Raw genomic sequence first — 24095 nt, 5'->3', positions numbered from 1 at the left:
GAGGACTGTCCCTTGGATTTTAGGGCTGGTTTGTTTTTTGTATTACTTACATAAAGGAAAATGTCCAGACCCAGTGTGCAGGTCACTGGGCTTTGGCAAACATGCACACCCCTGTAACCACAGCCACTTACATCCCCAAGGACAGTCCCCTATGTCCCTCCCCCATCCATCCTGGTATCCTGGCCCCTCCCTGACTGGCGCTGGCTGCGGGCCAGGTGGTAGAGGCCCTGGGTGGGGCGGGAGGAGCCAGTGCCTTGTACTTTCTTGGCTCTTTCCCTCTTTCTGTCCTGTTGAGTGTCCAGCTATCTTGCCCGCAGCCTGTTGGCTACAGACTGGAGCACTCACAGGATGTTCATTCTCACTGGGCACCAGGTACTCATGTGATGGGAAGAGGGTGTCAGGGAAAGATGCACCAGCTTTGATTTCCTACACAGAGGAGCCCCTGTGGCACTCCTAGGATCATGCTCTTTGCATTTTTATTTTTATTTATTTTTATTGGGGGAGTAATTCACTTCATTTATTTTTAATGGAGGTACTGGGGATTGAACCCAGGACCTCATGCATGTTAAGCACATGATCTACCACTGAGCTATACCCTCCAACCTCTTTGCATTTTTAGAGAGCAGGCAGGTGTGCATGTGGTCATTGTGTCTGGTGGCCCCAGAGACAGACATACTATATACGAAATGAACCTAGTCAGCACTGGTTCAGTGCAGGCACCATGCCTGACAGCCCAGAAGCTCTGGCCTGGGTGGTGAGGGGGAGTGGGCACCTGACGAGAGTTTCCTGCTCGGAGAGTCACATAGAACAGTGCAGATTCTGCAGAGTCAAACAGAAATCATAAGAGATTGGAAACAACCTTACCTGGAGGTTGGGGTGACCAGACAGTGGAACACAGTGGGGCCCCTAGAAAAATGAGATAGACTTCCACGAGCTGCACGGGGAGCTCTCGCAGGCTCACTATGGGAGGAGAGGCCTGTGCGGCCTGGATCCTCCCCTGGATCGATGCAGACCAGGCCATCTCAGGGCGCTTTCCTCCTCCCTGCAGCGAGCTTCATCTCCCCAGAGAAGAGCCGGAAGATGCTGCCAACCCCTGTCGGGACCAACAGTGGTACCTCCCTGCTGGGCCCCAGCCTCCTGGATGGGAACTCCCGGGACTCGTTCGTGTCCAGGTCCCTGGCTGATGTCGCAGAGGTAAGTGCACCACCTCACACCCAGTCCCAACCGCCAGCCCCTGTCCAGCATGGCCAGACCCCTCCGGCAGACCTGTTTGGTTATTCAGAACTGCTTGCTAAGACTTGCACTTGAGGAGGTGGTGTGTACAGACCCAGGTCTCTAACTCCTGAAGGGAAGCTCTGAGCTCTGCCAATACTGGGCCAGGGTTCAGGCTGCTCTGAGTAACAGCTGAGCTGCGGAGGCACCTGGACCTGGAAGCCCCAGAGCCAGAGTTGAGCATGGGGCTCTGAGTCCAGGAGCAGCAGTTCCCAGATGCCGGCTCCCTGGTCTGTCGGGGCGTTCCTGGGGTTCCCTCAAGCATCTCATAGTTAGATACCTGGGGGAAGCCCTGGATGGAACAGAGCTCACACAGCTGCTTCCCAGGACTCCTCAGCTTCTTGGTGTCCTGGCATGAATCTCAAGATCAGAGGGGATTTTGAAAACAAATCTCACTATTTTTGAAATTTCTTATAATAAAAAGCATACAATCAGTTCATGCCACAGCTCTACTCAGAATTCTCTAAAGGCTTCTCATTTGTTCGTTACATCAAGCAGCTTATTAACGAATATTTATTGAGGGCTTGCTGGGTGGCAGGCACTAATACAGGCGCTGCCTGGACAAAGCAAAGGCCCCATCCTCACGAGGCTTCCAGTCCAGCGGAGGAGCAGGCTGAACCCCTGGCTCTGCCCAGAGAACACAGCCTGATGCCGGAGGCCCTGCTCTGCACACTCCATCTCTCTCCTCCTCCACTTCTCGCCTCACTCGCTGTCCCCCCACCATCTTCCTCGTTTCCTGAACAGCCGAACCTGTTCCCACCTCAGGCTTTCCCACCTCCCACCTTGGTACTTGCTGTTTCTTCTTATGGGAACGTGCTTCCCTCAGGTCCTTACCTGACTTGCTCCCATACTCCTGCTCTTACTTCACCTCAGAAAGCCCTCCTCTGACACACACGCCCACGGTGACTCTCCCTTTCTCCACTCCCATCTCCTTTGGGCCGCCCCAGTCTCTGCCTCTGTCTGTGCCCTCTGCCTCTTTGTCCATGGACCGTCTTCACCCGAAAGCCTGATGTGGAGGGACCTACCACTCTGATCCTGACAGCCAGACGGCCCCGGCTCACAGTAGGCTCTGGGGCACATTTGTCCAAAGAGTGTGTGCTGAGAGCGACAGAGGTGATTCTAAAGTTCTCCCTGGAGTGTGGGGCCACCCTGATGTGGCTGGCCGGGGGGACTCTAATCCTCACTGTAGAGAGACTTGCACTGAAGTCCAGACCGGGGGCCAGCCGCCTGCTGATGTGGCCTTCCCTCATGTCCTCTCTCCCGCAGGTCGTGGACTCCCAGCTGGTCTGCATGATGAACGAAAACAGCATTGATTACATATCTCGGTTCAACGACCTTGCCCAAGAGCTGTCCATCACTGAGCCTGGCCGCCGAGAGGTTCTGTTTGATGGTGGTGGAGGTGGCCCCCCAGTAAGTGACCTGTCCCAGTGACTACACCTTGTCAGGGGGGTCATCCTGGAGGCTGGGAAGAAGGCCTTTGGGGTTGGTGGTCCTCATGTCGTACGTGTAGCCCTCTTCAGAGGAGAGAGAACATAAATTGAGCTCTGGACTCCCCAAAGACAGCCTGAACAGAGGCCCCTCTGCACCCCAGAATACGAGACACACAGGCAGCCATGTCACATGAGGCCGAGAGCAGCGGTGGTCCAGGAGATGAGGAAGCGTCCTGGAAGGCCAGTGTTGGATGTGGCTGGGGTGCTGGCGCGGCTCCCTGCTGGGCTGGGGCGCATTATGGTCTGCGCAGTGCCCATGCTTCCGCCTCGGGTGTTGTGTTGGATGTTCTGGCGGGTTTTCTTTCTGAGAGAAAAGTAGGTGTGGCTGTAGTTGTTAAGTCCTGGGAGCCGTGACCTCCCGCAATCTGCGGAGAGGCTCCAGGCTGCTGCTTGCTTGCTGCCAAACCTGCACTGTGCTACAGTTGTTCTCTCTGCAGAATGATGACAGGGAGGGCAGCTGGGCACGGCCTGGGCTCTGCCCCGTGGTGTCTGCACCTTGCAACAGCGGGCACTTCAGAGGACACTGAACACAGGGCAACAGGAGGGGCCCAGGGCAGCTGCACAGGTGCCATCTCCCCGGAAATCCTGACCTTGCCCAGTGCTTCCCTTAGCCGGAGGTTCTGTTCTGACTGCCCTAACAGGAAGGGAGGGAGAGAATCGTGTCTTACGCAGGTTTTGTGGACTTTTTAAAAAATTCTGCTAAGCTGGTTGGAAAATGGTTTTCTTGTGTTTTAAGAATTAGGAGACATGTAAGAGGCAGAGCAGAGTCCCTGTTTGGTTGGCTTCTGCCCTGTGTCTGTCTGCGAGTTTCTTCTAGGTGGTCTAGGACATTACTTCTCTCTAGTAGGAGAACTCCTGAGCACTTGTTTGACTATAGATAAGACTTTCCTAAGAGTTCTTGAACTTCTAACGTTACTGCCTAGCATCAGGGACAGATGCCCTTTGCAGGGAAAGTCCTCTCTTGTTCAGAGTCTCCTCTTCCTTTTGCTGGCATCATTGCACAGGATGCCCCAGTGCATATATCTCATCCCTGCTTGTACTTTTGCCCCGTGGTCTCCTGTTTCTCTTCTTCCCATTCAGGGAATCCAAGCAAGGTCAGGCATCTGGGTGCAGGCAGAGCCTGCTGAAACCACATCCCTCTTGTGTGCTCCTTGAGCATCCTCAGGGGACCAGTTGTCACCTCGGCAGGTGGTCCACTATTCAGTCTTTCCCCAGAATGGCGCTAACAGGGCTCTCTGCCTCCTCAGCCTGGGCGCAGTGGTGGGGGTGGAGGGTTTCGTCCAACACGCAACCCGCCATCCAGCCACATCCCCGTGTCTGGGTGCCAGTGCCATGGTTTGGGCAGGTAATCCCTCCACCCGGCAGCCAGAATCAGTGCAGCTTCTTGAACTGTCTCTGTTCCTCACCTCCCTCTCTCCCAGCTTGCTGTGGAGTGGCAGCCTTCAGGGCCAATCCTGGCTCTCTCCACTGGCCTCTCCCGGTCTGCCAGAGGAGGTGAGCCGGTGTGAAAAGGAAGAAGGTTCTCTGCGTGGACGATCAGAGTCGCTGCCCTTGACTCCATGGCCTTGCCAGTGGCTGCAGCCACTTTAGATGTAGACATGGTCATTCACGCCAAGTCTCGGAGGAAACAGAGGACATCTGGCCTCCAGGCAGTAGCTTCCTCCCTTCATCTCACGCTTCTCTCAGAGCGCTTGCCTGTGAGGTGGCTTCCCTCCTTCAGGTCTGGATCTAGGCCCAGACATCACTAACAAAGGCCAGTGTGGGCAGCTTTTCTGGGCTCTTAAGAAAATAGTCCCAAAGCTCCAGAAGACTGAGAGAGGGGATGTGCTACCACTTTGTGAAGATAGACAGTAGTATTTGAATCCAGAGTATCTTTAAACTAACTGCTGTAATCAATAGATCAGCTTCCTGAAAGGAGCACCTTATTGAGCCAGACAAGGTCTGTAGGTCGCTCTCTGGGCATCTGACTTGGTTAGATTCACAGTAGGTCAGGTCGAGTTTGGGTCGCTGCTGACTTTCTCATAGAGATGCCAAGTAACATCACCGAATCAGTGCTGGGGGCATTGTGCACCTTGCCAGGGACTGTTGAGGTCTGGAGCTGCTTATCCATCAGGGGGCACCCTGAGGTAGGCTGGTGGGTAGGTTGACATCTAGAGGGAGGAAAACTCTGAAGGTTTGGGTCAGCCTTTGTAGGCCTTTATGTAGCAGCACTTCCTGTTTGGGCCTCTTGAGTAGGCGCCATCAGGGCCAGCGTTGTCCAGTGGGGAGGTGGTATCCAGAGGAAAGTGGACCGACTGACGCTTCTCGCCTGTGATAAAGCTGATGTGATTACAGAGAACTCTGCTTCTGTAGCAACCAGCCATATTAAGGAAAAATAGTGTCATTTGTGGCATTAAAATGATGGCTGCTTTTTCTCCCAGCCTAAATGATTATATACATGTGAAAATAAGCAACTGTTAAAAGGCTAGAGTTTTTCGAAAGACCCAAGGAGAGAAGCCTCCCACTTCTGCCTCTTCCTTTGCCTTTCCAGCGGACGTCATGAGAGTCTCAGTGTGTCCCTGTGGCTCCCTTTGGGCATTTGAGCATGTTGTGTTTAAGACCAGATCAGTTGCTCAGAAAGATGTCTTGCCTAGTCACTCTAATGTCATCTGGGATCTTTCAGCTGATTCATCTCTTTTAACAGTTGAGACTGAGTATCTCTGGTCTCAGGGGAGCTGGGTTTTTGGCCTTGATTCTTTATTGTGACTCTCCAGAGATAAGCATTCCATTCTTGAAGATGCATAGGCAAGATGAAGTTCATGATTCCACAGTAAGGTTCGTGGTGGCATTTTTCTCATCTCTGTATGGTCTGGGTGTAGAGTACTTGCTCAGGGAGGGGAAACATTTCACCGGTTGATCTGCTTGCTTTCCCACATCTCTAGGTCCCTAGCCATCAGTCTCATTCTCTGTCATTCTGTACCATAGGCTCATCCCTGGTGGTACCTTTTCAGTTTAATAGCGTCTTGAACTAGATGACACCACTGAATCCGAATGTGAGCAAAGAAAAGTCATGGAATAAAAGACACTTAAAACAAAGGGAGGAGGAAAACAGCAGTTGCTTTTGCTTTTTTCTTTTTTAACACTGAGAACTAGCAGATGCATTTAGGAGGAAATGTGGCACTTTGTCTTAAGAAAAACAAAAAAGGAAACCCATAGCAAACCTTTCCTGACTGTCAGAGCTCTCCTAATCCTACAGTAACTTGTAATTCGTATTAAGTGAGTTAAGTCTTGGAAGCACTACAGCAACCTGTGCCCTTTGTTCTGTAACAGGATTCCTGGCTCTCAAACTACAGTTGGGGCAGCAGAACTTATTGCTGTTTCTTTTAATAATCGTTAAGCCATATCATCTAAGGTTTTCGGCTTGTTTTGAGATGTGAATTTGTTTTATAGATTATAAATATACATATACAGTGTATGTATAAAGCTGAATGCCTGTCCTTCCTGATTATTTTTTGTACTATATTGTAAATTATATTATTTATTCTTTACCAGTTTTGGGAATAAAAGGTGTTTGGTTATTTAATATAATAAACAAAAGCTGTTAAACTTCTTATGTTTAAATTTCCGGTTCAACTTGTAAATCTGTTTTTATTATTGTGCATAAATACATACTAATACTTGATCTAATAATTATTGTTTCTGCATTTTTCTTTTAAAACGTGCACAGAGGGTCTCTCCAGAGTCAGCCCACACTCTGTCTATGGAATGTGTATCTACCTTTACTTTAACCACCCCTCCCCCCACATCTCTCTAAATAAATATTTTTACTCAAATAAAATAAATTTAAAATAAACAAAATGTACAGGTAGGAAACAGCCCAAGTGGCTCTCATTTGGTGAGATTACACAGGAATTGATGAGCTGTCCCTTGTGTAATTTAGGGAGAAAATGCTGCAGAATTTGTTTTATTTTTGTTTTTTTGCCCACAAATGAGACAGCTGACACTGTCCCTTGCACCCACGACGTGCAGGACAGACGAACTGCCATTGCGTTTCCTTTGGCCACGTATCCACGCACCACTGACGGGATTGCAAAAACCAAGCGTCTCTACACAACCGCGGTCCGCGCCGGGCCCTTCCTGAGGCTCACCCGCAGCACGACTCTGGGTGCGGGAGCCGGGGCGGGAGGCTGTGCCAGGCCGCGGGGCCACCGGCCAGGTGCCCGGACAGCGCCTGACCCCGCCCACTTCAGGCCCAATCCTCTGCCGGCCCACTGCCCAATGGCGGCGCCCGGCGCAGTGAACGGCAGCTGCTTTCATCAATCGTCTGCGAGCGCGGCCCAGGTCTCGCCAAACCTCCTCCTCGTGGGGCGGAGGCCGGCACCACGATAGGCTGCCGCGGCGTGACTGGCTTCGGCAGCGTCCAATGGGGGCTGGTGGGCGGACCTCAGGCCGCGCGGAGCCAGGCGGGAACGGTGGCGCGGCGGGCGGGAGGTGCCGAGTGGCGGGCGACATGTTCCGGGCGCCGGAGAGCGAGGGCGGTCGGGCAGGCTCCAGGTGCGGCGCGGGCGCGGCCACGGCCACAGCCACGTGGGGGGCTAGGGCTCAGGCGTGGCAGGGCGGCGCGGCGGCCGCGGTGAGCTCACAGAGCCGGGGCCGTCTGGGCCCCCGCGGCCGGGTCGGGGAGGTGGGCGCGCCCGCGGAACCAGGAGGCCGGAGGTGCGCCTTCCCCGCGTCCGGTCCCAGCACGTGTCCCTTCATTGGCGAGCGCACCGGAGACGCTGGCTGAGTGGTCTGCTGCAGCGGGGCGGGCGTGGCGGCGTTGCGGGAGTCCGGGACCGTGCGGCGTGTGTGGGACCCGGAGTGCCCTCCTGGAGTCTGCGCTTTCTCCGTGTGCGTGTGGACCGGCCTCGGGCCAGGTCCCGTCCTCGGAGCCCTCACCACTCCCGCAGCCCTGTGGAGCCAGGCGGTGCCCTGCCCCAACCCTGCTGGTCCCATGGATCCAGGCGGTGCCCTCCCCACTTTACTGACAAGGAAACAGGCCACACAGGACATGATAGACGCCGAGGTCCGACTAGGTTGAAACACTTAGAAACAGTGCAGCACGCTCACTCTCTTTATAGCTGGTAAAACACTCCGGGTGTTAGGAGTCACAAAGTTGCCAGAGCTGCAGAGAGGTGTCATTGCCCCTTGAGGCGCCACATTGTGTCTTGGAGTTGGTTCTTCAGATGCCTTAGAGTTTTCTTTATTGTGAGCCTCTTCTGTGTCCCATTTGCACAGAAGAATATAGAGTAAGTTGTTTCAACTGCTAAAATCCCTGTAAGTTCTAGGGAGTTAGGTCAGTGTTCCTAACCAAATGATCAGTCATTAATCCATGTAACAGTGACGACTAATCACTCACCGTGGAGCCAGTTTATCCTGGAGTCAGGCTCAGGATGAAACCAGTTTCTGGTGCCTGAAAACCGCTGTCCTGCACCACTCTCACCAGCTGGGCAAAGGCTGCTTCCCAGCGCTTTCTCAGTTGTGTCCCTGAAGTACACTCCCTCTTTGTCTACACAGCCTGGCACTGGGTGCCCAGCAAACATTGGAGCCATTAACAAGTAAGCACCATGAGTAATGCGTATGGAAGCTGACTTCTGAGCTACAGGAGATGGGGCAGAGCTGGTGCTCTGAACTAACATCCACGCTTCTTCGGGGCATTAGTTTTTGGAGAGGATATTATGAAAAGGGGAAAATTCTTCCTTTTAGGATGCTGAAGAAGGAAAACCCATCTTAATCGGATGATTAATTGGAAGCTTCTGCTTGGGATCCGTTAGCAACTTTGTGTTTTGACGGCCATCTTAAAGAAATTGGTTAGCTCCACAGACCCCATAAGATTTACCATACACTTAGCTGTGAAGGGAGTCAAATCGGGGCTGTAGGATTACCCAGTCAGGTGTTCCTCTCATAAAACCCCACTTTTGTTTTCTTGCTGAGTGTCATCTGGCGTTAAAGGGATTTTGAGCTGTAAAAGCATTACGCTTTAGCCATCATTAATCTAAGGTCTTTCTTTTAAGCTGTAAGCTGTATGTTTGTAAAGAATTTAATCGAGTCTATTTTGCTGCTTCTCTCCAAACCTGGTCGGTCCCCCAGAGCTTTCCTAGAACACAGGGATAAGCTGTTGAGGGGCAGAGGGTCGTGAGCATGGGCCCCACCCAGTGAGTGTCAATTTTGTATTCTCTGCCCGTGTTTACTTGCATTGTGTGTGTGGCTTTTCTTGTCACAGACCCTTAGTTTCTCTTGAGTATGTTGAATGTCTTGGTTGAAATGTATTGAAGAGGTCCTACAAAAGGAAAAAAAATAATTGGGGAGTATCCATCTGCACATTGTGCATTCACCTCTGAATGTCTGAGCTCACTGTTATTGCCACCCTCACCCCCCACCCCTGTAATTAGGGTCAAGTGATCACTGCCTTTAACATTGAGCCTAGTGAAGGCCACTTTGAGCCACGGTTTCGGGTTGTGTTTTTATTGAAATGTCTATTTAACTCACAGTCTGATTTGTTTGAAACCCTGTTGGAGCAGCCTGCACAATTTGCTTGACTGCTCCATGGCTGGTGTGACCCTAGTGCCCACCCCACAGCCTTTGTGATGAAGCTAGTTGCCACCTTGTCTGGGAGCTGGGCCGTTATGCACAGTAATCTCGGCTACAACATTCTTGGGCATGACTTTCCTTTCTTTCTTTTCAAAGTAAAATTTTAAAAAGTCCCCAGGATAATATAACAAACACTGTATTTCCACCACCCCAAATTAACATTTGATCATTCCAAATAAACATTGCTCACTCATCTTTTGTGCTCCAGTAGTACTCTTTCCTCATGGAGACCATGGACTCAGTTTGAGCCTCACCCCCTCCAAAGATGTCTTTGGAGTTTTAGTGACACTCGGCACCTCTGTGGCATCACTCACCTGGAACCCCTCCATGCAGCTCTAGCCTTCCGGCAAGTATGGGGCTCCTCCAATCCAAGGACTTGCTCTTATCCATCTTTCCACCCACAGGGTCTGGTGCGGGCTTGCCAATTGGTGATAGGTGCTCAGGGGACATGTGAGTTAAAGCAAGAGGCTGAGGAGACTCGGGCTGTTCAGGAATGTGGAGTGTGAGAGGAAAGGGTCCCGGAGAGCTTTGGATCAGGACGAGCCTTCCCTGAGCCTGATCTGACAGTTTGAAGGTTTGAAAGAAGACTCCTGTTTCAAATCCATCAGTAAAATAGGAATTTGAACTTGTGGCAGCATGAGACTTGATGTTCAGTTCAGTTCTGAGGATGGTAGACTTCCACCCCTTGTTTCAAGGAGATAGCCGTGGAGACCCAAGCCAGTTGGACCTGCTTGAAAATATGTCCCCAAAAATATGAGAATGTCATTGTGATGGAGCTGCATGATTTATAGTGGGTGCAGCAGTCAGGTGGCCTTGCGTGTCCCCCAACAAAGTGCCTGATGTGAGAGCTTACTGATGCCTCTCTAATTTGTCTGGTTATTGGTCATTTTTTTAAAAAGGTTTTATTCCCCCTCAAACTTGAGTAATTTTCCTTTATCAAATCCTTAAGAAAATGCTAACGCTGGGCAGGCAGCCCTGCTCCCTTCCTCCAAGCAGACAGCAGTTGGGCCCCTTGTGGAAGGCCTGCCCGGTGTGCACTCAGCTTCGGTGGTGGTAAGCGGCCTGCCTGCCTGCCTGCAGGTTTTGGTCCAGGAGAGACAGCATGCTGTCTGCCACCTGCTTTACAGCCAGAGTGGAGAAGTCCATCCACTTTAAATTACACTGAGTGATCAATACTCTTGCCCGCTTTGTTAAGGAAACAGCATGTTAAAGATCCAGTTCATTTTGTGAACAGATCATGAGCAGTGTCTGCATAGCTTTCATGTGGGGAGCTCTGCAGTTTCATCTCTTTCTAAACATCTGTGATCAATCACAGACTGTCCTGTTGCTTAGAACTGATGAACGAGCAGGGGCCACTCACCAGCTTAAAACTCTGCTTTAAAATACATTTAAAAATCTAGATGTTCTGAGAAGATGCATATGAATCCAGTGTGTTGCTGCTGTGCTGATGTAGACTAATGCTCTGGGGGTGTCACAGTGGAAATTTCTTAATTCTTTAGTTAGGTTAGTTAGGGCAATGAAAAGTGACTCAGTGTCCTGATCTTCCACTTCTAAAATGTCCACTTTAAAACCTCCAAGTAGTGCATGTCAGTTTCCCAAAGATGACAACTGCAGGTAGATACTGTTGGTGGTGAATGAGTGGGAACACCACTGTTCTTCGTGGGTGTTTAGTTAAAATCCACACATATTACAGGCATGACACTCGGAGCATGTGTGTTGATCTACGGTAAACGGTGGTCTAGCTGGTGTATCCTGATCTGTCCGATGTTTGACATTCCAGTGGTAGTTCTAGACCTTAGAACTGGAGAAAACTAGTCTAGTGTAGATGCCCAGGATTCTCTTCGATCTGTAAGGGAGGCACTCCCCATGGTCTGAGGTGACATATTCTGTTAGAAATTTGAGCCACATAAGGAATTTTAAATTTTCTAGTAGCCTCATTTTTAAAAGTAAAAAGAACCAGGAAAAAATAATTTTCATAGATATCATTCAACTTAATGTATGCAAAACCTTATGTCAACATGTGATCAATGTAAAAGATACAGTTAAAGAGATAGCTTGCCTTTTCTTCATTGTGCTGAGTCTGAAATCCTGTGTGTAGTACACTTACAGCACATCAGAGCCCACACACCCACATCCAAGTACTCACTGGCCACAGTGGCCGCCCTTCTGAAGACCCAGCTCTCTAGGTCACGCTTGATCTGTGGGTAGATGGTGCACCGCCCCCTTGTTTGTTTCTAGAAGACTTGTTTGTTTCTACAGATGTTAGGGTGTAGTCTGAGCCCTATAGCCAGACTGCCTGGGCTTGCATCCTCTCTCTCCTTCCTGTGTGGCCCTCCTCGTGATTTCTCTTTATCTCAGACTCCTCGTCTTTGAAAACAGTGCCTGCCTTAAAGGGTTGTCGTGTAAGGTCCTCCGAACGGGAGCTGGCATATATGAACAGTTAGCATGTGTAAGCTGCGATACCCAACAGTAGTGTAGGCTAATTAAAACCACTGGAACTCTGCTGAACTGGTTCAATTTGCCTGTTTTAGGGAACGTTTAATTTTACTAATGAGAGGTCACAGGAATAATTTCAGAATATGCACATCTCTAGAAGTCTTTTGGCACAACCAAGGTATACAAAGAAAACTTAAGGGCAGTGAAGGAAGTTTGCTGTGTGGCCATCTGTAAGGTAATCAGACCAGTACTAACAAGTCGTGTTGTGTGGTTTTTCCATGACATGAAGAAAGTACTTCTGCCCTGTCTGCCTGTGCCATGGCCGTGGATGGGGTGGCCAGGTGAGCTGTCAGTCACTTATACTTTCTCTGTGCTTGCAGGGCTATGAAGCCCCCGGGAGGGGAATCAAGCAATCTTTTTGGAAATCCAGAAGAAGCTGTCCCTTCAAGCAGACCCAATAGGATGGCCTCTAATATTTTTGGACCAACTGAAGAACCTCAGAACATACCCAAAAGGACCAATCCCCCAGGTATGGGCCTTTGTCGATCATTAGTCCTTTGGCCTCTACCTGTGCTCTTTTATGCTGCTCTCTTGATAAACTTTTCTATTTCTTTATATTGATCCTGTCATAGTTTCTGATCTGGGTTACCCCTCGTCCAAGTTCTAGAATGGAAGGAAGGTTTTATCCTGACTTGAACTTTCTGTCTTGAAGGTGGCTTGGTCCTTCTGAAGTCCTCCCTCACCTGTCGACCATCACTGGCTGCACCCAGGCACTCAGGATGCAAAGACAGATGGTGGGGTTCTGGTTCCCAGCAGGGAGGCTCCCCAAGTTGTCCCACGGACTCCTTGAGATTCTTAAAATTACCTGCAAATTGTGCATTTAGAGTGTTTTTGATCAGATTGTCAGTGGGATTGAAAGTCCAGTGTGCATCTATGTGGTTCCCTCAGTACTTACCCCACCTTCTCGTAACTCCAGTGGGCTGATGGAGCATTTCTCTGGGCTGATGGACTGTCCAGTTGAGTGACCATCCAGTGATGGTCACTTGCCGCCTTTACAGAGGAGGAAGCCGAGGCTCAGGGTGGTTCACTGGTGTGCCTGAGCCTGGAGCTCATTGGTAGCAGAACTAGCCTTTGGATGTGGGTTTTCCTGACTCCAGAGCCCGTGCTTCATGAATATATCAATTGGGATAAATTTCTTGGAATGGCTGGATCAATTTCAAATACCGATACTTCTCCTAGCAGTTTGCCAGGCCTTCCTTCTCCGTGACATCCACAGTGCCTGCTCCTCACATTCTGCCAACACACTGTCTTGTCTTTTGTGATTCCCTTTTTTTTTTTGTTTGTTTGTTTGTTGTTGGTTTTTTTTTCTTGTTTTTTTTTTTTTAGTGGAGGTACTGGGGATTGAACGCAGGACCTCATGCATGCCACAGTACTCTACCACTAAGCTATACCCTCCCGCTCCCAACAATTTAGTTCTTTGAAAAGGGTATCTTTAAATTTTTTCTTCAATTATGAGTGAATTGAGCATCTTTTCCATTTTCAAAGCTGAATTCATCTTTCAGGTAAAATGCTGAGTAATAAACATGCAGTGTGGTTGCTTTTTATAAAGTTCAGAAACAGAGCTGTGTTGTTTAGGGTAGGACATATACATGGTAAAACCTTAAAAAAAAACAAGTTTGTAGTTTCCAGAAAAGCCGGGCGTGTGTTAACCTAGGGCTGTGGGGGAGGAGCACACACATCTCGGGGCTGGCAGCTTTCCGTACAGCCTGTGGCCGTTACTCAGGTATTTGCTTTATGTGTGTCTTAGGGACTTTTCTGTGTCATGTTTCACAATTTTTAAAATATCTAAATGAGCAGTGTCTTTAGCCAAAAACTCCAATTGAGATACTTTTATTTTCATCTTGTACCTCAGAAAGGGTTGACTTAAGCGAAACCAGCAAGGCAGTAACAACGCAGTAAGGGGGTGGCCTCTGGCAGCTGTTTTTCTCTACTTTATGGTCCAGACATTTCTGCCAACGACACCCCACTAGTAGCAATAACCCAATGGGGTGACTAGGAGCGTCCTCTGCTGGGCACTGCTCCTCCCCTTTGTTCATCTCACCTGCAACCCCAGCTTGGTGCTGTCGTTATGTATTTATTATCCTGTCAGAGCTGAGGAAGTGGAGGCAGAAGGCTGACTGACTTCTGCAGGCTCATGCAGCTGGTAAGTGACGAGCGGGGACGCGGCCTGGCAGTCTGCCCCACACTCCACTGTACTGCTCTCCCCCGTCCAGGGGTCACTGATCCCTGGAACATTGGTGGCTGAGGTCTAGAAGTCTCTGATCACCCTGAAATGACACAAATGTGTGCCTTTTCCTGCTGTCAGTCCCAGCCATTCTCTGAACATTCTCCATCCCAAAAAGGCTTCCAGGGTTGGGTTCCCACTGGAGCTGCCCTTCATGTCCCCTAGATGACTGACTCCCCAAAGGCTGTTCTGCTTTAGAGTCCACCCTAGCAACGGGGGCCCTAAGATGGGCCTGAGGGCTTGTGAAGGGACAAGCCCGCAACGAGGGCCCCCTCGGCGCTCTCACAGGGCTCGTCGTCCATGCTGCTCTTGGGTGTGCTGTCCTCTGTCCTCACGGGGTGGGTTATTACAGCCAAGGAGTGACTGTTTAAAATTCAATTTCTTAAAGGCAGTAAACAAAGATCACAGCTATAAAAATGAATGCGCTGAGCAGTCTTAATCCCCTGAACCCCGTCCATCCCATTTCCTGTGCGTACACACGGCCCCCAGAGGTAACTACTTCTCTGTATTCAGATGCAAGCATTTAAGAAGACACTCTCCTTTTACATTAAGATGTTGTGTGCTGTCTCGATTGTTTTGTACCTTCTTTCCCTGAACAGTGTGTCCAGGGAATGTTTCTTTATCAGTGCATAGAAAATACAGCAAACACTCGTTGAGCATTTTTGTTCTAAGCATTTGCCACAGGAGCTACGGTCAGTCACTGCATCCTCTCACAGCGCTGTGAGGGAGTCCTTTTATTGCTGCTGTTCTATGGATGAGGGATTTGGGGCACAGAAGGGCCAAGTCACTTGTGTCTGGTCTCACGGCCATTTGTGGAACGCGCCTCCTCTCTCCTGTAAGACTAAATTCTTGGTGCAGGGCTGTGATTGTTAACAGCCCCTCTCTACTCATCACGGCGCTCTGCGGAAAGGAGGTGCTAGTGTTTGCTGCATGCAGAGATGATGGGCTTGTGTCACGCGGTCGCCATCTTTCTGTTTAACATTGGCACTTACTTCTCTTGTCCGTTCCTCAGTCGTCGGTTTATGAGAACTTACATCTGAGATGCATATTTTCGTGATAGCTTATCAAGTCATTTCTACTTCGCAGCAAAGATGTTAAAACGTCTGTAATTCACTGACATACCTAGTTGTCACTGGAAGTTCCGGCCAGAATGAGGTCAGGAGAATGAGTAAATGTGCTTCCAGATTACAGATTTGCCTTGAATAGAGCATGTTATTAATTCAGTTCTGTCTGACTTTAGAATTTAGTAGCTGTTTGCTTTTAATCTGTGAAAGAACTTTTCATGGGTTTAATGAGGAAGATTCTTCAGCAGGAAAACATGAAAAGTTAAGAGTTAAGGAAATTCTAGAGGGGAAAATGCTGTTTGATGCCATCTTACCATCTGGCCTCTAGAGGCCAGCCCGGTTCAGCTCAGTTCTAGTAATGAGGGCCCCAGCAGGCCCCAGTAAAGAGATTGGGTTTGGCTGGGTCTTCAGGGATCCTCGTCAGCCTGGTCACCCACCCTCGTTAGCCTGAACTCAGGATTGGCACTCTGGTGTCACTGAGAGAGGAGGTCTCTGAAGGAACGATGTGGAGGGTAGGATCAGATGGGTGTTCCAGGTTGCTCACTGTTCTGCGATTGTTTCTGCAGGAGGGAAAGGAAGTGGTATCTTTGATGAGTCAAAGCCTGTGCAGACACGACAGCGTCTGAACCCACCTGGTGGGAAGGCCAGTGATATTTTTGGGTCCCCTGTCACTGCTACTTCACCCTTGGCACATCCAAACAAACCCAAGGTATGGACTGCATTCGAATAGCAGACATGAAAACAAGAAAAACAAAACTTGAGCCAAGTACTCTTTTAAGCAGGCTCTGAGGACCAGAGGGTATAGCTCAGTGGTAGAGTGCATGTCTAGTGTGCACGAGATCCTGGGTTCAACCTCCAGTAAATAATTAAATAATTAAATGAATAAACCTAATTACTTCCCCTCCACCCAAAACAAAATTTTTTTTAAATAAAAAATGAAAAGGCTCTGAGGCAGTTATGTTATTAGGAAGAGGCACAATGGGTGACATGGTTTTCCTGGCTGCAGTCATTACTCATTGAGTTCAGAGCTCCCCTGAGTCATCGGAGAAATGCATTCCAACCTCATGATGATGGAGGCTGGTCTCAGCATGTGGGTTGCAGAGACTGCCCACTACTCTGCACATCACCAGTGGATGCCGAGGATATTTATAAAACTGAACATAAAACAGGGGAGTTCACCTCTTAAACATTTCACTGCTTTTAGTGATCATCAGTCAATAAGTACAGTAACTGCATTGGATTAGAATTTACCAAGTATTTAGAATTCCTGGGTTCCTGATACTACTTTAAAAACAGTTCATTTGTCACCTTTGGAGAATGCCAGAGGACCATCTTGAAAACTGCTGACAGGTAGAATTAAACACTTAGCCAGTGTTTCCTGCCTGAACTGTACCTCAGGATAACAGCTGTGGAGGGAAAGCTTCCTTTTATAAAAGTGTTCCAGCCTATAAATGAAGAAGGATATTTGAATCCAAATATCATCATTTTGCAAACTTGTGATGAAATTGTAGATCTAAACTGTGATCATGAGTGGCTGCTAACATCACAAAACGAGAGACATCAAAAAATCATGAGTCCATCGTGGACCACCTTTGAATCCTTGTCAAAAACACCAAGCCTGAATCCGACTAAACCTCATATTAATCAACGCCACAGGGATTTGACCAAAGTAATGCAAAATGTAGGACACTGCATGGCAACCAATAGGGGGGAGGCTGATGACTAACAAAAAAAGACTGAAGGTTGCAATCCCTGTCAAAGTTCCAACAGTGGTGGTGGTTTGATTTTTTTGTTTTCTTTTGTGTTACTGTTTTGTTTATTTTTTGAAAAAATGGAAAGACCTTGAAATTCGTATGGAATCTCAAGGGACCCTGAATAGCCAGACAGTCTTGAAAATGAAGAACAAAGTTGGAGGTTCACACATCCCCATTTCACAGCTTACTACAAAACTACAGTAATCAGAACTACATGGGCATAAGGATAGACATATTGGTCATCAAAATACAACTGCGAGCCCAGAAATAACTGTCACATCTGTGGCTAATTGGTGTTTCCACAAGAGTATCAAGATCATTCAGTGGGGAAAGGGCAGTCTCTTTAACAAGTGGTGTACATGGAAGGAATGAAGGTGGATCTTTACCTTACACCATGTAAAAAATTAACTAAAAAATGGATCAAAGACCTAAGTTGAAAGGCTAAAAGTATAAAATGCTTAGAAGAAAATGTAGCGACAAATCATAATCTTGGATTTGGCAGTAGTTTCTTAAGTGCGTCACCAAAAACAGGCAGCAAAATTTTAAATAAATAATAAATTGAACCTCATTAAAATTAAAAACATTTGTGCAGCAGAAGATACTATGAAGAGAATGAAAAGACAGCCCGCAGAATAGGAGGAAATACTTGCAAATCACATATCTGATAAATTTTGCTATCTGGAACATGTAAAGACCCCCTTCAACTCAGCAACAAAAGGACAGCCTCATTCAAAAATGAACAATGGACTTGAACAGACATTTCTCCAAAGAAGATATACAAGTGGTCCATCAGCACGTGAGAAGATGCTCAACATCCTTAGCCAATAGGGAAATGCAAATCAAAATCACAGTGAATAACCACTTTATATCACTAGAATGGCTGTTATCAAAAAAGGGGAAAAAAGCCATAGAAAACAAACATGGTTACCAGCGGGGGAAGGGGGTAGGAAGGGATAAATTGGATATTACAAATACTAACTACTATATATAAAATAGATAAACAACAGGTTTCTACTGTATAGCACAGGGAACTATATTCAGTATCTTGTAGTGACCTGTAATGAAAAAGAATATGAAAATAAATATATGTATGTCCATGTATGACTGAAACATGCTGTACACCAGAAACTGACACAACATTGTAAACTAACTAATTTAAAAAATAATAAAATAAAAATTTCTGCAATTTAAAAGAGAGAAAACAAATGTTGGTGAGGATATAAATTGGAACCTTCATCCACTGCTGTTGGGGATGTCAAATGTGCAGCTGCTGTGGAAAACAGCTTGGCAGTTTTCTTTGAAGAAGTTAAACATAGAATTTGCCATGTGATCCAACAACTTTACTCTGAGGTATATACCCCAAAATTGTGAAAACAAGAACTCAGATACTTCAACCTATTTGAATAATATTATTTACAATAGCCAAAAGATAGAAACAACCCAAGTGTCCATCAGCAGATGAATGGATAAACAGAATGTGCTGTACCCACAGGATGGTATATTACTCAGCCATGAAAAGGAAGGAAGTTCTGATACACAGTGCAGCACAGATGAGCCTTGAGAACATGGTGTCGAGTTTTAAAATTTGACTAGGTGTTAAACATTTTAGGAACCATTGATTTTTGCAGTTATGAGAGTGTTGTTTTTGTTTGTTTTTAGCTGAATTTTAAAGAGCCACATCTTGACATATTTATAGTTAAATGAAGTACCTGAGATTTGCTTTAGAATACTCCCACGAGGGGTGGAGGGTAGGAGGGTGGGAGGCCTGGGTGGCTGAGACCAGGATGGAAGCAAGCTGATGTCAGTTGCTGTAGAGCAGGTCACCTGGCAGCTCACCAGGCTCTTCTCTCTGCTTTGTTTATGGTTAAAATCATCCAAATAGAAACCTTTTTTAAAGTTAAAAAATAGAGCCTGGTCATCCATGCCTTTCCCATCGCCCACTGAGTGGAGTGGGAGGTGTCCTAGTGGTGTGTTGACCTGGGGTTTGCCTTGTTGCAGGACCACGTGCTCCTGTGTGAAGGAGAGGACCCAGTACCTGACCTCAAAGGTAAGCTTGTTTTCTGTCCCTTCCCTGGGGCTCATACTCTGCAGGGGCTGCTGGTGCCCAGAGAGGACAAGCAGGAGGACCCCTGTGCCCCTTCCAGCAGCCGATGGAAACAAGCAAGGTGGTGGTTATTGCGAGGTTTCATATTTGGAGAAGTCTGGGGAAATGGGCTCAGTTATGTCTGGTAAGAACTTTCCAGCTGGCTTTTCTGCACTTTTGTCATCACTAGTCAGCCTGGGCCTGAGGCCATGGTGTCCTCTTCTAGAAGCTGATCTTGTGTAGTGAAGGGCAAGGGTCCAGAACCTTCCGTGAACTCAAGACAGAGGACAGCACTGGCAGAAGTGGCAGAAGAGAAGGGCATGAGGGGACCAGGGGAGGAGAGACGGGGGTGAGAAGGAAGAGGGGATGGGATGTCAGACCAAACTCCACCATGGTCCTCTGCCCTGGCTGTGTGCACCCATCAGTGAGGGTCTCCATTTCCCTCACTGATGATGATGAAGTGGTCCCTTCAGAAAGTCCACAGTAACCTTGGCTCCCCTGCTGGACCCTCCACTTCCAATGACTCCCTCTTCCTTTTCACACTCACCTTGAGAACATGTGCTTTTTATACTTGAGGTGGAAGAAGGGGGCGTGGCGTCCCACAAGCAGTACAAAGATGTGCCCACTCCCTCAGGGGCTCCTCCAGGCGTTCTGAGTCCTGAGTCCCGGCTCCACCAGCTCTGGGGTGGGCGGGACGCGCACACGTGCAGCTCTGTTAGGCGGTGGGTGGCCTCTCACAGGTGGTGTGCTGACTCTGTCCCACAGCTGCAGCCAGCGCCTCGCCCAGACAGGAGCCAGGGGAGAGAGGCGGCCCGAGAGAAGCGGACGGCGCCCAGGGGCCTGCGCCCACGGTCGACAGCCATGAGCCCAGGTTGGGCCCTCGGCCTCGCTCGCACAACAAAGTCCTGAACCCACCCGGAGGCAAATCCAGCATCTCCTTCTACTAAGAGACACGGCTGCTTCCCCCATAGCCAGACAAGAAACTCGAGTGATAGGATTTCAAATTTTACAGTTTTTCTTAGCCCAAAGGAGCGGGGTGGGTGAGGGTCAGTTGGATGGTGCCTGAGGCTGCTGCTCTGGCTCCACGCCGCCACAAGAACCACAGAGGACCTGGCCTTCTGGCGCCAAGGGAGGAAATGTGACCCCTGGTGTGAGGGCCTTTCTGGTGGGTGGGTGGGAAGATGGAGCTCGGCCAGGTGAGCCTGGGGACTGGGGTCTTCATGTCCTTGTTGTGTTAGCTAATTGGGTATCTAGGAATCACTAACACAGTAGCAGAGTTTAAAGCCTTTGAGAAAAAACCAAAAACCACCTGCCCGTTGCTGTGGGATGAGGAGCGCGACACATGGAAATACTAGGTGGGGTGGGCGCTCTGGAGAGCCCTCAGACCCCAGCGCCTGTCCCCTGTCGTGGACGTGGTCTCTGTTCCTGGGGTTTCAGCCCCCATGTGTTTCACTTCAGTTCTACAGATTTCCTTGAAACACCTTGATTGCTTTTGCCTCAGCAGCTGTCAACAAAAACCAAAAAGTTGTTCTCAGTCTTATGCTTTATGGGAAGATCTTATGCCCTGATCTTCTGAGGTGCCCCATTTCTGCCATCGCAGACCTTAGCCGGATCTGACATAGGAATCTCTGCCTTTCATCCGCCAGGGACTGGCTTTGGACTCTTTACAGGCAGTTTTGCTTATGAATTGTTCCTTTTTTTCTTGTCAGCCTTAAGTCTGGGCCTTTGCTCCTCACCAGTGATGTGAACAGATCCCTTCACGAGCCACACTTCTCCCTGTCTGCAAGGCTGAGAACATCTGCAGGACTTTAAAACTGTCCAGATATATTGAAGTAATGGGGTCATTTAAACCCTTCATATGTCTTCCTTTCTATTCCTGTTGGTGGTAGGAAGAAGAGATGCTTGAGAACCTTGGGTTCTTAGATTTTAATTCTTTAATATTATCTAAAAGGTTGTTCTAAAAAAACAGTCACATAGATGACTGTTGACTTGTCTGTTTCTACACCTTTTTAGAAAAAAAGTCCATTGCTCAGGTACACCAAAGAGGAAGAAGTTTTCTTAAGCCTCTCTTTATAAAGGTTTGCAGAACCTCTGGACCATCTTCACAGTTTCCAGATAAGACTTATTTTAGAGACCTTAGGTCAGGAGATGAAGTAGTTTGGCCGCAAAGTCTCAAATGGCCCATCCCATGACACTTGCTAGCAAAGATGGTGGGCTGGCAAGAGTCATGTTGCTTTGATCTGTCAGGCAAAAGTTACTCCCACTGAGCTTCTAAAGGGCTACAGTGTCAACTCCTCTGTTGCACTCATGTGGGACCAACGGTTAACAGGGAGGATTTGGGTGGTGGAGCTGTTGCCTACAAAGCTAACGCAGGTGCTAGAAATGTCTTCAGCATTATTAAGTTGTAGCCACACCCCAAGTGGCCTGGACACTCAAGTGCCTGCAGGAGCTGCCAGCCAAGCTCCGCCTCTGCCACTGGCACACAGAAGGGATCTGCACAGTGCTTTACCAGCCAAAGACACTGTCCCTTTCAGTCACTACTGACTTTGGAGCTGAGAAACCCTCATTCCATGTGACTCTCAAGTATTTCCTATCTCCATCATTCAAATGGTCGTTTGTGAGAAAGTTGTTTGGAACTCACAGCATTTTTTCCCCATTAAAAAGTGTCACAAATGGTTGTTAGCGTTTAAGCTCAAACACTAATTTGTTTAACGTACCATGAGCTGTTCCAACAGTAGAAATGAACTACGGTTTATGTTCTGGTTTGCTTTTAATACACAAGAAAATGATTCGTGAATTTCAAATTGGATCACCCTGAAGACCCTGACAGTGCTGGCCCTGGGGCTCCACCCTCAGCCTCACCATCAGCCAAATGAGGGATGAGCTCTCTGTTCTGTCTACTGGCAGGGACTTCTGGGGCAGAGGTGGGGATAGAGGCCTGGGGGAAGGAAGAAGACACAGGCAGGCAGAGCCTCTGGGCAGCAGTGACCAAGTTGCCTTACTTTTGTCCCCATCTTCTCTCCTTTCCTTCCGTGAAGCCGTAGGCGTGATTGAGAGAGCCTGGGTAGTCTGGCTGCTGGCAGGAGCAGAGGACACATGTTTTTGCTCCTTTGAACCTGATGGAGGAGGCTATTTGTATTTGAAAGATTTAACTCTTAGCATCCTGTTCTCAACTTCCACGCTGCATTGAGAAATGACTAGTCTGTATTTTTTATTAAGCCTTAAAACTTTTTATGTGCATTTGGTGCCAACTTTTTTGTAGAGCTGTATCAGAAACACCAAACCTGTGCTCACATCACAGTGTAACTTTGAGAGAAGCATTCTGTTATTTTTACAAGGCAGGCGTGGGTGTAGCCATTGAATTAAATTTAGCAGTCACGTACTCAGAGTCTTTGCCTGTTGATTGCATGCGCCTAGTATGCACAAGTGTGTGGATGAGCATGTACGTGTGGGCAGATGTGTGCACGTCCTTCCCTCCACATTCTCCAGAGCACCTGAACTCTGCTCCTTCCCTTACAGCTTTTCATGGGTTGAAGGAGTTTGTCCTTTTTTAATTTTTTCATTTAGCCAGATGCCCAAATTAATCTCAAAAGATTATAGACTTAAGGGTTTTTCATTTGAAAATCAGACTTAGCTTTGAATAGAATGAGCCGGAATGTGGCAGCGTTTTTTTTGGTTTCTGTAAGTTGAAGGTAATGAATGATTCTTCTTTCTCAACACCACTTGTTTTCCTGAACAACTTGTCTCTGAATTGGCTTTGAAACTGCCGTGACAAACTGCATTGAGTAGATGAGGTGCTGAGCTATTAGAATTTGCCTGTAGATTCAGGTCCTGTAGAGAAAGCATAGATTGTTTTTCCTTCTTATTTGCCTGCCTGAAGTGTCCCCCAGAGGAGGCGTCCTCCATTCTGCCTGCTGCCTCAGGGCCAACTATCAGGTTAGCACTTCTGAAAGTAACCCGACGTGGGTGACCTGACACTATCTTCACTTGTCCATCTGAAAACACCTTGGGGAGTGCAGAGCATGTTCCAAGAGCTAGGCAAGCCACTGGCACCATTACATCACCTCTTTGTAGCAGATGCTCCAGCCACAGCACTGAGTCTCAGAGTGTCACAGCCTCTTTGTCTCCAGAGGCCAGGCAGTGGCTGAGTCTGAATGCACCAAGGTGGCTCCCCTATATTATGGTGAGGAAGTGAAAAATATCTCAAGGGTCCCTCTTCAGGTCCTGTGCCTTGTCCAGAAACACACTGGCTCTTTTGACAGAGCATAACTTGTTCTATTATTTTTGTGATTTGAACCCTGCAAAGATGTATATATCTCCTGTGTTATCCAGTTCATTTGTTCTGAATTTGTATTCTTAATCCTTAGTATTCTTGGAGCTCATGAATTAAATAGTTCTGTTTTATGTGCGATACAAAGCGATATCTAAGATTCAACTTAGAAAGAAATGAGAGGGACAGTATAGGGACTTACATGACTTTTTTGCAGGCATTAGGAACTTTTGAAACCCGTGTGCCCATTTTACATTTTAGGGTAACGAGAAAAAGAAAAAGTTGAATCCCAAATGATTGTTACAAATCTGAAAGGAAGCTGATTATGTACTCTCTCAAGAGTACTAGTTGTAGTCTTCAGTAAGCATCAAGAGTTATCCGGCATATCATCTTGTTAAAACTTTATTTTCTTTAACCAATTTCAAGTAATAAATCTGCCCAAACATGTTAGTAATAAAAACTAATAAAGTTGATGCCACGTCAGTTGGCCTCTCACTGTGGTAGTGGGGGCTGCCTGACTGTATTTGCTATTTCAGGAATTTAAAAGGGGTTACATTTCTGGAAAAGGCCTAAGGCAGAAGTCTTAAACATTCCCCAAAACATACCCAAGCTTTCTCTGTAACTCGCTCACCAGAAAAAATTAAACATTCCATTTCTGTTCTGGCTTCTCATTTTGAGAAAATAAAACATTAACAAGTCTATAATGTACTTATTGCATGCTTAACATTTGCTAGAGATGGTATGAGCACCTTTCACGATCTTCATGACATTCCTAGTAGGTTGGTAATATTTTTAGGTTCAGTTTTAAGGTTAGCTAAGATCAAACCCCAGGC

At 47.8% G+C, this 24095-nt stretch overlaps 2 protein-coding genes across 4 annotated transcripts in view; both read left to right on the top strand.

Moving 5' to 3' along the window:
- The window catches only part of CRAMP1 (cramped chromatin regulator homolog 1), a 53835-nt gene extending 47404 nt beyond the window's left edge, over nt 1-6431 (top strand). For both annotated transcript variants that reach the window (XM_074346599.1, XM_074346598.1), the window contains exons 20-21: nt 1049-1194; nt 2539-6431. In XM_074346599.1, the coding sequence (XP_074202700.1) occupies nt 1049-1194; nt 2539-2703 (311 nt within the window). In that variant the 3' untranslated portion in view covers nt 2704-6431. The remainder of the gene's footprint in view (nt 1-1048; nt 1195-2538) is intronic.
- Nucleotides 6432-7155: 724 nt separating this feature from the next.
- JPT2 (Jupiter microtubule associated homolog 2) lies at nt 7156-22374 on the top strand. Of its 2 annotated transcripts, none has more exons than XM_074346594.1 (5): nt 7156-7295; nt 12188-12336; nt 15722-15864; nt 18908-18956; nt 19758-22374. In XM_074346594.1, the coding sequence occupies exons 1-5, from the start codon at nt 7165-7167 to the stop codon at nt 19937-19939; spliced, it is 654 nt and encodes a 217-aa protein (XP_074202695.1). In that variant the 5' UTR covers nt 7156-7164; the 3' UTR covers nt 19940-22374. The 2 variants fall into 2 exon arrangements, with proteins under 2 accessions (XP_074202695.1, XP_074202696.1); XM_074346595.1 differs by having other exon boundaries at nt 7249-7374.
- Nucleotides 22375-24095: the final 1721 nt, after the last annotated feature.

This window comes from Camelus bactrianus, chromosome 18 (assembly GCF_048773025.1).
Source record: "Camelus bactrianus isolate YW-2024 breed Bactrian camel chromosome 18, ASM4877302v1, whole genome shotgun sequence".
NCBI lineage: Eukaryota > Metazoa > Chordata > Mammalia > Artiodactyla > Camelidae > Camelus > Camelus bactrianus.
Note: the sequence above shows the minus strand (reverse complement) of the source record. Positions and strands in the feature narration are given on the sequence as shown.